The sequence below is a fragment of the Scyliorhinus torazame genome, chromosome 13 (genome assembly GCF_047496885.1).
Source record: "Scyliorhinus torazame isolate Kashiwa2021f chromosome 13, sScyTor2.1, whole genome shotgun sequence".
In the NCBI taxonomy this organism is placed as follows: domain Eukaryota; kingdom Metazoa; phylum Chordata; class Chondrichthyes; order Carcharhiniformes; family Scyliorhinidae; genus Scyliorhinus; species Scyliorhinus torazame.
Window position 1 is genome coordinate 83,658,309 of NC_092719.1, and position 13,110 is coordinate 83,671,418.

Below are 13,110 nucleotides of genomic sequence, written 5' to 3' on the forward strand. Positions count from 1 at the left end.
TTCCAACGAATACAGACCCAGAGTCCTCAACTGTTCCTCATACGACAAGCTCTACATTCCAGGGATCATTCTTGTGAACCTCCTTTGGACCCTTTCCAAGGTCAGCACATCCTTTCTTAGATACGGGGCCCAAAACTGCTCACAATACTCCAAATGGGGTCTGACCAGAACATTATATTACCTCAGAAGTACATCCCTGCTCCTGTACGCTAGCCCTCTCGGCATGAATGCTAACATTGCATTTGCCTTCCTAACTGCCGCTGAATCTGCACGTTAACCGTAAGAGAATCGTGAACAAGGACTCCCAAGTCCCTTTCTGCTTCAGATTTCCTAAGCATCTTACTATTTAGAAAATAGTCTATGCCTCCATTTCTCCTTCCAAAGTGCATAACCTCATACTTTTCCACATTGTATTCCATCTGCCACTTCTTTGCCCACTCTCCTAGCCTGTCCAAGTCCTTCTGATGCCTGCCTGCTTCCTCAATACTACCTGCCCCTCTACAGATCTTTGTATCATCTGCAAACTTAGCAACAGTGCCTTCAGTTCCTTCTTCCAGGTCATTAATGTATATTGTAAAATGTTGTGGTCCCAGTACCGACCCCTGAGGTACACCACTAGTCACCGGCTGCCATCCTGAAAAAGACCCCTTTATCCCCACTCTCTGCCTTCTGCCAGTCAGCCAATCCTCTATCCATACCAGGATCCTACCCTTAACTCCATGGGCTCTTAACTTATTTAACAGTCTCCTATGCGGCACCTTGTCAAAGGCGTCTGGAAATCTAAATAAATCACGTTCACTGGTTCTCCTTTGTCTAACTTCCTTGTTACAACCTCAAAGAAATCTAACAGATTTGTCAGACATGACCTCCCCTTGACGAAGGCGTGCTGACTCAGTCCTATTTATCATGCACTTCCAAGTACTCTGCAATCTCATCTTTAATAATGGACTCTAAAATCTTACCAATGACCGAAGTCAGGTGAACCAGTCTATAATTTCCCATCTTCTGCCTCCCTCCCTTCTTAAACAGCGGTGTCACATTAGCCACTGTCCAGTCCTCTGGGGCCCTTCCTGCCTCCAGTGATTCCTGAAAGATCATCACCCATGCCTCCACAATCTTCTGAGCCATCTCTTTTAGAACCCTGGGGTGTAGTCCATCCGGTCCAGGTGATTTATCCACCTTCAGACCTTTCAGTTTCCCCAGAACCTTCTCCTTAGTAATGGTCACTGCACTCACTTCTGCCCTCTGGTTCTCCTGGAGCTCTGGCATCCCACTGGTGTCTTCCACCGTGAAGACTGATGCAAAGTAACTGTTTAGTTCCTCTGCCATTTCTTTGTTTCCTATTATTACTTCTCCAGCCACATTTTCCAGTGGTCCAATGTCTATTTTTGCCTCTCTCTTACCTTTTGTGTATTGAAAAAAACTCTTCCTATCTTCCTTTCTTTTACTAGCTAGCTTGCACTCATACTTCATCTTCTCCCCCGTTATTGCTTTTTAGATGTCCTCTGCTCGCTTTTAAAGGCTTCCCAATCCTCTGGCTTCCCACTAATTCTCGCCACTTTGTATGCTTTTACTTTAGCTTTTATGCTGTCCTTGACTTCCCTTGTCAGCCATGGATGCCTTGTCCTACCCTTAGCATGTTTCCTCCTCCTTGGGTAAAATTTCTGTAGTGCCTCCCTAATAACCCCCAAAATCTCCTGCCATTGCTGTTCCACTGTCTTCCCTGCTAGGCTCCTTTTCCAATCAACTCTGATCAGCTCCTCCCTCATGTCTTTGTAGTTACCCTTATTTAATTGTAATACCATCTCCCTCTCAAACTGCAGGGTAAATTCTATTATATTGTGGTCACTGCTCCCTAAGGGTTCCTTCACCTTAAGTTCCCTAATCATGTCTGCCTCATTACACATCACTAAATCCAGAATTGCCTGTTCCCTAGTAGGCTCTGTCACAAGCTGCTCCAAAAAAACATCTCTTAGACATTCCACAATTTCCTTTTCTTGGGATCCACTACCAACCTGATTTTCCCAGTCCACCTGCATATTGAAGTTCCCCGTGATCATTGTAATATTGCCTTTTTTTACATGCCTTTTCTATCTCCTGATTTATTTTCTGCCCCACCTCCTGGTTTCTGTTTGTCTTCTTTATTTTCCTTTCCTGTGCAGTTTTGTAATATGTAACTTATGAGTTGTGAAATATAAGATGTGAAAACCCAATAAAAACATTTTTTTTTAATTAATTTTTTAAAATGGCAACAACTTGTCCATCAAGTTGCACTGTGCTGAGTCACCGGGTCTCAATGATGAGGCAGAGCGACGATCGAGAAGGAAAGAAAAAGAAGCAAATCCTGCACTCCAGATCCCACTGCCTGCCCCATGGGACATCCTGCCCCATCTGCCTTAAGATGTGTGGGTTGAGAATCGGCCTGTTCAGTCACATGAAAACCCATGGTAGAAACTCGCAAACACGAGTAGACATAATCCTCAAATCAAAAGGCAGCTGTGCTCCGGCGACTACGCAAGTTTGGAAGACAGGACACACCAATACCAATACCATTACACTTTCAGGGCCAGAGAGGTTACGTGGCGGTGATTATGACTTATCACACCATTAAAATTAATTTCATTTACATCTGAATGCACCAGACCTAATCTTTTCTATTTGGTAATGGATAAGGAGTACAGCAACTTCACACCTGTACATTGATTTTGATGGTGAATCTATCAGCAGGGCATTGTTATAGCTTAACAGGTTAACTCAGACAGGAACTTCCAGATTTCTATGCTTAACTTTGTGTGTGCAGACTGTGGAAGTTGTTGTTCAATGTACACCATAACAGGGAACACTGATAAGGTTAGTGACCCGATGTCATCACACCGGACTTTATGCATGCTTGGGAGGGCAGCGCACCCGATTTCTGAATATAAAATCCCCCCTCAAAGTCTAAACCAGGACATATAAAGCAGCAATTCTAAATTATGCACAGAAAACATTTTCTTCTAACTCTTGCATGGGATGCAAGCATATCACTTGTAAGGCCAGTATTTAGTACCCATCCCTGGTTGCCCTAGAAGAACTGGTGATGAGGCACCTTCTTAAACTACTGCAATCTGTGTCTAACTACACCATAGTGCTGTTAGGGAGGGAGTTCTAGTTACTCTAAATGCTAAATCCAAGACATTGAACATGAAGCCAGTCATACACAGTAATAGCAGGATGAAAGGTAATATAGAGTTGAACTTATGACATTTGGTTCAAGAGATAGGGAGGTATTGGACATTTGCTGACTTTGCACATTCCTTCAATTTTTTTACTGGTACATGAAAAGCGAACAGAACCCTAAGAATACAGGAGTTTGTAAATATTGGAATATATTAGAAGAGAACATCAAAATTATTGATCTCCTGTGGAGTCAAGAAATTAACAATCCAACAGTCTTCTGACTCTTTCTCTCTCCTTTCCTTTCTCTCTCTCTCTCTGCCCACCCTCCCTCCCCAAATATACACATGTTCAACTTTCTTTCTCACCTCAATCATTGAAGAAATCTCTCCTTTCTGTCTAATTTTCCTATCTATGGCCAGGATTTTTCAGCTCTGCCTACCAGCACCATCTCCATCTCCCCCCCCCCCCCCCTCCCCCCCCCCCCCCCCCCCCCACACACACGCACACACCGTCCCCCACCTCCCCCAAACCCACTGGGGATCTTCCAGTCCCATCGAAAGTCAATGGACTGTTGGCTGATCCGCTGCATCCCCGACGGTGAGGCTGGAAACTGAGGACTGTTGGTTGTGTCGCTTTTTGGGTGAGATATGAATTAGAGGCCCCGTCTGCTCCCTCACATGGACATAAAAGATCCCCTCCGGCACTATTTTGAAGAACACTGGAATTCTCCCTCGCCTCTTGCCCAATATTTCTTCCTCAACCAGCACCTAAACAGAAGACTTGGTCATTTATTTAGTTGCTGTTTGTGGGAGCTTGCTGTGTCAAAATTGGCTGTCACGTTTCCTACATTTTAAAAGGTACGTCATTGGCAGTGAAGCACTTTGGGATGCTCGGAGGCTGTGAACTGCGCTCTACAAATGCAAGTCTCTGAAGTAGTACAATAGGCAGGTGAATCATTGCCTGAGATTTACTTACGATTGACTGCAGTAAGTGAAACGGGTTCCTGCTCTACTTTCACAGTTACGGTTTCTGTCACCTCATCTGACATCGAGACAGACTTGGACCTGTTTCTGGTCTTGTCGGATTCAGCGCTTTCAGGTGACAGATTACCAGCAGGCCTAGCCATTTTTGACGAGGCTCTCCTTGACTCACAAATGTATCGGCAGGCTGCAGTTGGCCATCTCTTCCTGCTATAGGACACCTCATTGACGAAATCCTTCCAGCAGTAGTTCAAAATGTTCTCCAGACCCCGCGGAAATGGGATTCCAGCAACCTTACAGTGAAGAATCATCCCATCAATCTCGGTCAGCAGAGAAGAGGCAGAATTTTTCAGTTTCTCAAAATAATACATATGCTCGATTTCATCAGCATATGCAGAAATAAAGACATTAAGCCCAACGACAGCTGCACCATGTCGCTCGGATAACTCAGTAGTAACGGATCTCCTATGTTTAGCAATGATGGACGAGGATAGCCTTTTTCTCTTAGGTCGCCTGAAAATAATGGAAGAGACAAACTGGAATAAATTAATGTCCCAGATTTAAAACAGCAGACAACACCTTCCAAACCGACGACTACTGCCATCTCGAAGAACAAGAGCATCAGATACCTGGGAACCACACCAGCTGGAGGTTCCTCTCCAAGTCACTCACCGCCCTGAGGGACGCCGTCAGTGTCCCTGCTGATTTCACCTGTGGGAAGTGCACCCATCTCCAGCACCTCAGAAACCGCGTTAGGGAACTGGAGCTGGAGTTGGATAAACTTCGGATCATTTGGGAGGCAGAGGTGGTCATAAGTAGAAGCTTCAGGGATGTAGTTACTCCGAAGAATGAAGATAGATGGGTGACATTGAGAGGGGCTAGGAGGAAGCAGTCAGTACAGGGATCCCCTATGGTCGTTCCCCTTACTAACAAATATACCGCTTTGGATACTGGTGGGGGGATCGACTTACCAGGGTTAAGCCATGGGGTACAGGTCTCTGGCACAGAGTCTGTCCCTGTTGCTCAGAAGGGAAGGGGGGAGAGGAGTAGAGTATTAGTCATTGGAGACTCAATAGTTAGGGGGATCAATAGGAGATTCTGTGGGAACGAGAGAGACTCGCGGTTGGTGTGTTGCCTCCCAGGTACCAGGGTCCGTGATGTCTCGGATCGTGTTTTCGGGATCTTTAAGGGGGAGGGGGAGCAGCCCCAAGTTGTGGTCCACATAAGCACCAACGACATAGGTAGGGAAAGGGATAGGGATGTAAGGCAGGAATTCAGGGAGCTCGGGTGGAAACTTAGAGCTAGAACAAACAGAGTTATTATCTCTGGGTTGTTACCCGTGCCACGTGCTAGCGAGATGAGGAATAGGGAGAGAGAACAGTTGAACACGTGGCTACAGGGATGGTGCAGGAGGGAGGGTTTCACATACCTGGATAATTGGGGCTCATTCTGGGGCAGGTGGGACCTCTACAAACAGGATGGTCTACACCTGGACCAGAGGGGTACCAATATCCTGGGGGGGAAATTTGCTAATGCTCTTCGGGAGGGTTTAAACTAATTCAGCAGGGGGTTGGGAACCTGAATTGTAGCTCCAGTATGCAGGAGGCTAAGAGTAGTGAGGTCATGAGTAAGGTTTCAAGGTTGCAGGAGGGTACTGGCAGGCAGGAAGGTGGTTTAAAGTGTGTCTACTTCAATGCCAGGAGCATCCGGAATAAGGTGGGTGAACTTGCAGCATGGGTTTGTACCTGGGACTTCGATGTTGTGGCCATTTCAGAGACATGGATAGAGCAGGGACAGGAATGGTTGTTGCAAGTTCCGGGGTTTAGATATTTCAGTAAGCTCAGGGAAGGTGGCAAAAGAGGGGGAGGTGTGGCATTGTTAGTCAAGGACAGTATTATGGTGGCAGAAAGGACGTTTGATGAGGACTCGTCTACTGAGGTAGTATGGGCTGAGGTTAGAAACAGGAAAGGAGAGGTCACTCTGTTGGGAGTTTTTTATAGGCCTCCGAAAAGTTCCAGAGATGTGGAGGAAAGGATTGCAAAGATGATTCTGGATAGGAGCGAAAGTAACAGGGTAGTTGTTATGGGGGACTTTAACTTTCCAAATATTGACTGGAAACGCTATAGTCCGAGTGCTTTAAATGGGTCTGTTTTTGTCCAATGTGTGCAGGAGGGTTTCCTGACACAGTATGTAGATAGGCCAACAAGAGGCGAGGCCACATTGGATTTGGTACTGGGTCATGAACCAGGCCAGGTGTTGGATTTGGAGGTAGGTGAACACTTTGGTGATAGTGACCACAATTCGGTTACGTTTACTTTAGCGATGGAAAGGGATTGGTATGTACAGCAGGACAAGAGTTATAGCTGGGGGAAAGGCAATTATGATGCGATGAGGCAAGACTTAGGATGCATAGCATGGGGAAGGAAACTGCAGGGGATGGGCACAATTGAAGTGTGGAGCTTGTTCAAGGAACAGCTACTGCGTGTCCTTGATAAGTATGTACCTGTCAGGCAGGGAGGAAGTGGTCGAGCGAGGGAACAGTGGTTTACTAAAGTAGTTGAATCACTTGTCAAGAGGAAGAAGGAGGCTTTTGTAAAGGTGAGACGTGAAGGTTCAGTTAGGGTGCTCGAGAGTTACAAGTTAGCTAGGAAGGACCTAAAGAGAGAGCTAAGAAGAGCCAGGAGGGGACATGAGAAGTCTTTGGCAGGTAGGATCAAGGATAACCCTAAAGCTTTCTATAGGTATGTCAGGAATAAAAGAATGACTAGGGTAAGAGTAGGGCCAGTCAAGGACAGTAGTGGGAAGTTGTGCGTCGAGTCTGAGGAGATAGGAGAGGAGCTAAATGAATATTTTTCGTCAGTATTCACACAGGAAAAAGACAATATTGTTGAGGAGAATACTGAGATACAGGCTACTAGACTAGACGGGCTTGAGGTTCATAAGGAGGAGGTGTTAGCAATTCTGGAAAGTGTGAAAATAGATAAGTCCCCTGGGCCGGATGGGATTTATCCTAGGATTCTCTGGGAAGCTAGGGAGGAGATTGCTGAGCCTTTGGCTTTGATCTTTGTGTCGTCATTGTCTACAGGAATAGTGCCAGAAGACTGGAGGATAGCAAATATTGTCCCCTTGTTCAAGAAGGGGAGTAGAGACAACCCCGGTAACTATAGACCAGTGAGCCTTACTTCTGTTGTGGGCAAAGTCTTGGAAAGGTTTATAAGAGATAGGATTTATAATCATCTAGAAAGGAATAATTTGATTAGGGATAGTCAACACGGTTTTGTGAAGGGTAGGTCGTGCCTCACAAACCTTATTGAGTTCTTTGAGAAGGTGACCAAACAGGGACTTCTGGTTGCGGCTATGCCTAGGTAGGTCGCACGTTCGACAGCTCCCGCCGGGAACGGACTTTTGGGCACTTCAGAGGGGCCCCAACGTCAATTGTTCGACGGCTCCCAGTGTGGGAAGGTGACAGCAAGGTTCCCCCGACACTAAAGGATTGGACCAGGAGTGGAGCGGTTAAAAAAGTGATACTGGATTCAGGTAGCTAGGAGCTGGGGGGCACTGCACAAACTTAATTTGTCGCGGCTGGTGGAACAGACGGAGGAGGATTTTAAAAGGTGGGACATGTTGCCACTCTTGCTGGCGGGCAGGGTACACTCCATTAAAATGGTGGTCTTCCCGAGGTTTCGTTTTGTATTCCAATGCCTCCCAATTATGATTACAAAGGCCTTCTTTAAGAGGGTAAGCAGGAGCATTATGGGATTTGTGTGGGCGAGCAAGACCCCGAGGGCAATGAGGGGGTTCCTGGAGCGTAGCAGAGATAGAGGAGGGTTGGCGTTGCCGAATTTGGGTGGCTACTACTGGGCAGCCAACGTGGCGATGATCCGTAAGTGGGTGATGGAGGGAGAGGGGGCGGCGTGGAAGAGGTTGGAGATGGCGTCCTGCAAAGGAACGAGCCTGGGGGCGCTGGTGATGGCACCGCTGCCGCTCTCGCCGACAAGGTACACCACGAGCCCGGTGGTGGCGGCAACGCTAAAGATCTGGGGGCAGTGGAACGACACAGGGGAGCGATGGGAGCCTCGGTGTGGTCCTCGATCAGGGATAACCATCGGTTTGTCCCAGGAAGGATGGACGGGGGGTTTCAGAGCTGGCATCGGGCAGGGATTAGAAGAATGGGGGACCTGTTCATCGATGGGACGTTTGCGAGCTTAGGGGCGCTGGAGGAGAAATTTGGACTACCCCCGGGAAATGCCTTCAGGTACATGCAAGTGAGGGCGTTTGTGAGGCGGCAGGTGAGAGAATTCCCACTGCTCACGGCACAGGGGATTCAAGACAGGGTGATTTCGGTCATATGGGTCGGGGAGGGCAAGGTGTCGACGATATACCAGGAGATGAAAGAAGAGGGGGAGGCTTTGGAAGAGGAGCTGAAAGGTAAATGGGAAGAGGAGCTAGGGGAGGAGATTGAGGAGGGGCTGTGGGCTGATGCCCTAGGTAGGGTTAATTCCTCTTCCTCGTGTGCCAGGCTTAGCACACGAGGAAGTTTAAGGTAGTTCACAGAGCGCATATGACGGAGGCGAGGCTGAGTAGGTTCTTTGGGGTGGAGGACAGATGTGGGAGGTGCTCAGGAAGTCCGGCGAATCATGTCCATATGATTTGGTCATGCCCGGCACTGGAGGGTTTCTGGAGGGGAGTTGCGGGAACAGTATCTAAGGTGGTGAAAGTCCGGGTCAAGCCAAGCTGGGGGCTAGCACTATTTGGAGTAGTGGACGAGCCGGGAGTGCAGGAGGCGAAAGAGGCCGGCATTCTGGCCCTTGCGTCCCTAGTAACCCGGCGAAGGAGCTTGTTAATGTGGAAAGAGGCGAAGCCCCCCAGCGTGGAGGCCTGGATAAATGATATGGCAGGGATTATCAAGTTGGAGAGGATAAAGTTTGCCTTGAGAGGGTCTGCGCAGGGGTTCTACAGGTGGTGGCAACCGTTCCTAGACTATCTCGCGGAGAGTTAGATGAAGGTCGGACAGCAGCAACAGCAACCCAGGGGGGGAGGGGGGGGAATATCTTTAGTTGGGGCCGGGGGGGGGGGGGTGGGCGGGGGGAAGGGTGTTTTTTTCTGGGGGGCATTTGAGCAAGCAAACACATGAATGACCCGGACAACTGACATGTACGGGAGGAATCCAATGTACAAAGTTCTGTATCATATTGACTTGCCATGTTCATGTCTTGCTATGCGAGCTTTCTTTCTTTCTTTGTTACGGGGGGGGGATAAAAAGTGATACTGGAGCAGCGGACAGTGCGAGGGAGGAAAAGCAAGATGAGGGCGGGTGGAGACCAAGCAGCGTGGTCGCAGGAGCAGCAGGAGTTCCTTAAACGCTGTTTTGCGGAGCTGAGGACAGAAATGCTGGCGCCAATGAAGGCGGCGATTGAGAAGCTTGTGGAGACACAGAAGGCCCAAGAGGCAGCAATCCGGGAGGTGCAGCAAAAAGCCTCGGAGAACGAGGACGAGATCTTGGGCCTGGCGGTGAAGGTGGAGGCGCACGAGAGGTGGCAGGAAAAATTTGAGGACCTGGCGAATAGGTCGAGGAGGAAGAATCTTCGGATTCTGGGTCTCCCTGAAGGAGTGGAGGGGCCCGATGCCAGGGCATATATGAGCACGATGCTCAATTCGCTGATGGGCGCGGGAGCTTTCCCGAGGCCCCTGGAGCTGGATGGGGCTCATCGGGTCCTGGCAAGGAGACCCAAGGCCAACGAGCCACCAAGGGCTGTAGTGGTGAGGTTCCACCGCTTTATGGACAGAGAGTGTGTCCTGAGATGGGTCAAAAAAGAACGGAGCAGCAGGTGGGAGAACACGGAGATCCGAATTTACCAGGACTGGAGTGCGGAGATGGCTAAGAAGAGGGCTGGTTTTAACCGGGCTAAGGCAGTTCTCCATTGGAAGGGGGTGAAGTTTGGGATGCTGCAGCCAACGTGATTGTGGGTCACGTTCCAAGATCGGCACCACTATTTTGAAACGCCTGATGAGGCATGGAACTTTATCCAGTCTGAAAAGTTGGTCTCAAACTGAGGGTTTGTCGTGGGGGGATGTTTACTGTGTTTACTGCGTTTGGGGAATGTTCTTTTTGTTTTCGTGCTGGGTGGGGATGGGTGAATGGATTTGATGTGGGGGCTGTGGGAGAGTGTGGGCGTCGGTGTTGGAGGGGCAGGGCCCCGCGGAGGAAGAGGGGGGTTGGAGGCCCGAGGATGGGGGGTTGGGGTAAGGCCGCAAAAAGGAGCTGCGACAGAGGGGGCGGGGCCGGCTCAGACGTTAGGGAAGGATGGGGGTGAGGCCGGGAGGGAAGGGCGGTGCTGGAGAGGAGCGCACACTGACTGCCAACGGGTGGGGGGATTCTCACACTGGGGGGCCGATGGAATGGCGGGGGAGGCCGGGGTCAGCAGGAGTCAGCTGACTTACGGGAGTGTCATGGGGGGGAGCAAAATGGCTAGATGAGGATCTAGCTGGTGGGGGGGGGGGGGGGGGGGGGGGGCGGTACTGGGTTGCTGCTGCATTGGCCAAAGGGGAGCTGGAAGTAGGAGAGGTAGTCGGGGCGGGGGTCCGCCGCCTGGGGGACTGGAGGGTGCGAGAGGCGCGGACACGTGGCTGGCCTAGAAAAGGAGATGGCTAGTCGGCATGGGGAGGGGGGCGGCGAGTAGCCCCCTGATCCGGCTGATAACGTGGAATGTGAGGGGCCTGAATGGGCCAGTCAAGAGGGCCCGGGTGTTCGCGCACTTAAAGGGACTGAAGGCAGACGTGGTTATGCTCCAGGAGACACATCTGAAGGTGGCAGATCAGGTTAGGCTGAGAAAGGGATGGGTAGGGCAGGTCTTTCATTCAGGGCTGGATGCGAAGAACAGAGGGGCTGCAATATTGGTGGGGAAGCGGGTGTCTTTCGAGGCACAGAATATTGTAGAGGATAATGGAGGTCGATATGTGATGGTGAGTGGTAGGTTGCAGGGGGTGCGGGCGGTACTGGTGAACCTATATGCCCCAAATTGGGATGATGCCGGATTTATGAAACACATCTGGGTCGGATTCCGGATCAGGAGGTAGGAAGCTTGATAATGGGGGGGGACTTCAACACGGTGCTGGACCCAGCACTGGACCGTTCTAGGTCCAGGACGGGTAAGAGGCCGGCTGCGGCCAAGGTGCTCAGGGGGTTTATGGACCAGATGGGAGGAGTGGACCCATGGAGGTTTGCCAGGCCGCAGGCCAGGGAATTTTCCTTCTTTTCCCAACTCCATAGAGCCTACTCCCGGATAGATTTTTTCATTTTGAGTAGGGCGCTAATCCCGAAAGTGGAGGGAACGGAATATTCGTCCATAACCATTTCGGACCAAGCCCCGCATTGGGTGGAGCTGGAGTTGGGGGAGGGGAGGGACCAGCGGCCACTGTGGCGCCTGGATGTGGGACTGTTGGCGGATGTGGGGGTGTGCAGGGATGTATTGAAAGATATTTGGAGGCCAACGACAATGGGGAGGTGCAGGTGGGGGTAGTCTGGGAGGCGTTGAAGGCGGTGGTCAGGGGAGAGCTAATCTACATTAGGGCCCACAGGGAGAGGAGAGAGAGGAGGGAGAGGGAGAGGTTGGTGGGGGGGGATTTTAAGGGTAGACAGGAGGTATACAGAGGCCCCCGAGGAGGGGCTGCTTAGGGATCGACATAACCTCCAGACGGAATTCGACCTGTTGGCCACGGCGAAAGCAGAGGCACAGTGGAGGAAAGCGCAGGGGGCGACGTATGAGTATGGGGAGAAGGCGAGTCGAATGCTGGCAAATCAGCTTCGTAAGAGGGAGGCAGCGAGGGAGATTGGTGGTGTTAGGGATAGAGGGGGGAATACGGTGAGGAGTGCGGTGAGAATAAACGAGGTATTTAGGGACTTCTATGGGGATCTGTACAGGTCTGAGCCCCCAGCGGGGGAGGAGGGGATGCGACGATTCCTAGATCAGCTGAGGTTCCTGAGGGTGGAGGAGGAGCAGGTGGCTGGTTTGGGGGCGCCGATTGGGCTGGAGGAGCTGGTTAAAGGATTGGGGAACATGCTGGCGGGGAAGGCCCCGGGGCCAGATGGGTTCCCGGTTGAATTTTACAGGAAATACGTGGACCTGCTTGGCCCGTTGCTAGTGAGGACTTTTAATAAGGCGAAGGAGGGGGGACCTTGCCCCCGACAATGTCCAGGGCACTGATTTCTTTGATCTTGAAGCGGGACAAGGATCCATTGTAATGTGGGTCGTATAGACCGATCTCGTTCCTCAATGTTGATGCTAAGTTGCTGGCGAAGGTGCTGGCTACAAGAATTGAGGACTGTGTCCCGGGGGTGATTCATGAGGTCCTGACGGGATTTGTGAAGGGTAGGCAGTTAAATACAAATGTGCGGAGGCTCCTCAATGTGATTATGATGCCCTCGGTGGAGGGGGAAGCGGTGGTAGTGGCAGCTATGGACGCGGAGAAGGCCTTTGATCGGGTGGAGTGGGAGTATCTTTGGGAAATGTTGCGGAGGTTTGGGTTCGGGGAGGGGTTCATCAGTTGGGTCAGGCTGCTGTATAGAGCCCCGGTGGCGAGTGTGGCTACGAACCGGCGGAGGTCGGAGTACTTTCGGCTGTACCGGGGGACGAGGCAGGGGTGTCCCTTATCCCCCTTGTTGTTTGCACTGGCAATTGAGCCACTGGCCATGGCACTGAGGGAGTTCAGGAAGTGGAGGGGATTGGTTCGGGGGGGAGAGGAACACCGGGTGTCGTTGTATGCCGATGACCTGTTGTATGTTGCGGATCCAGTGGAGGGGATGGCGGAGGTCATGCGGATCCTTCGGAAGTTTGGGGACTTTTCGGGGTATAAACTCAACGTGGGGAAGAGTGAGCTCTTTGTGGTGCATTCAGGGGACCAGGGAAGGGGGATAGACGAGCTACCGCTGAAGAGGGCGGAAAGGAGCTTTCGGAACCTGGGGATCCAAGTA

General features: G+C 50.7%; 1 protein-coding gene across 2 annotated transcripts in view; it reads right to left on the minus strand.

Annotated features, from left to right (window-relative positions):
• Window positions 1–13,110, minus strand: part of LOC140388163 (uncharacterized) — a 296,950-nt gene that overhangs the window by 264,664 nt on the left and 19,176 nt on the right. For both annotated transcript variants that reach the window (XM_072471912.1, XM_072471911.1), the window contains exon 4: window positions 4,135–4,652. In XM_072471912.1, coding sequence (XP_072328013.1) covers window positions 4,135–4,652 — 518 coding nt within the window. The remainder of the gene's footprint in view (window positions 1–4,134; window positions 4,653–13,110) is intronic.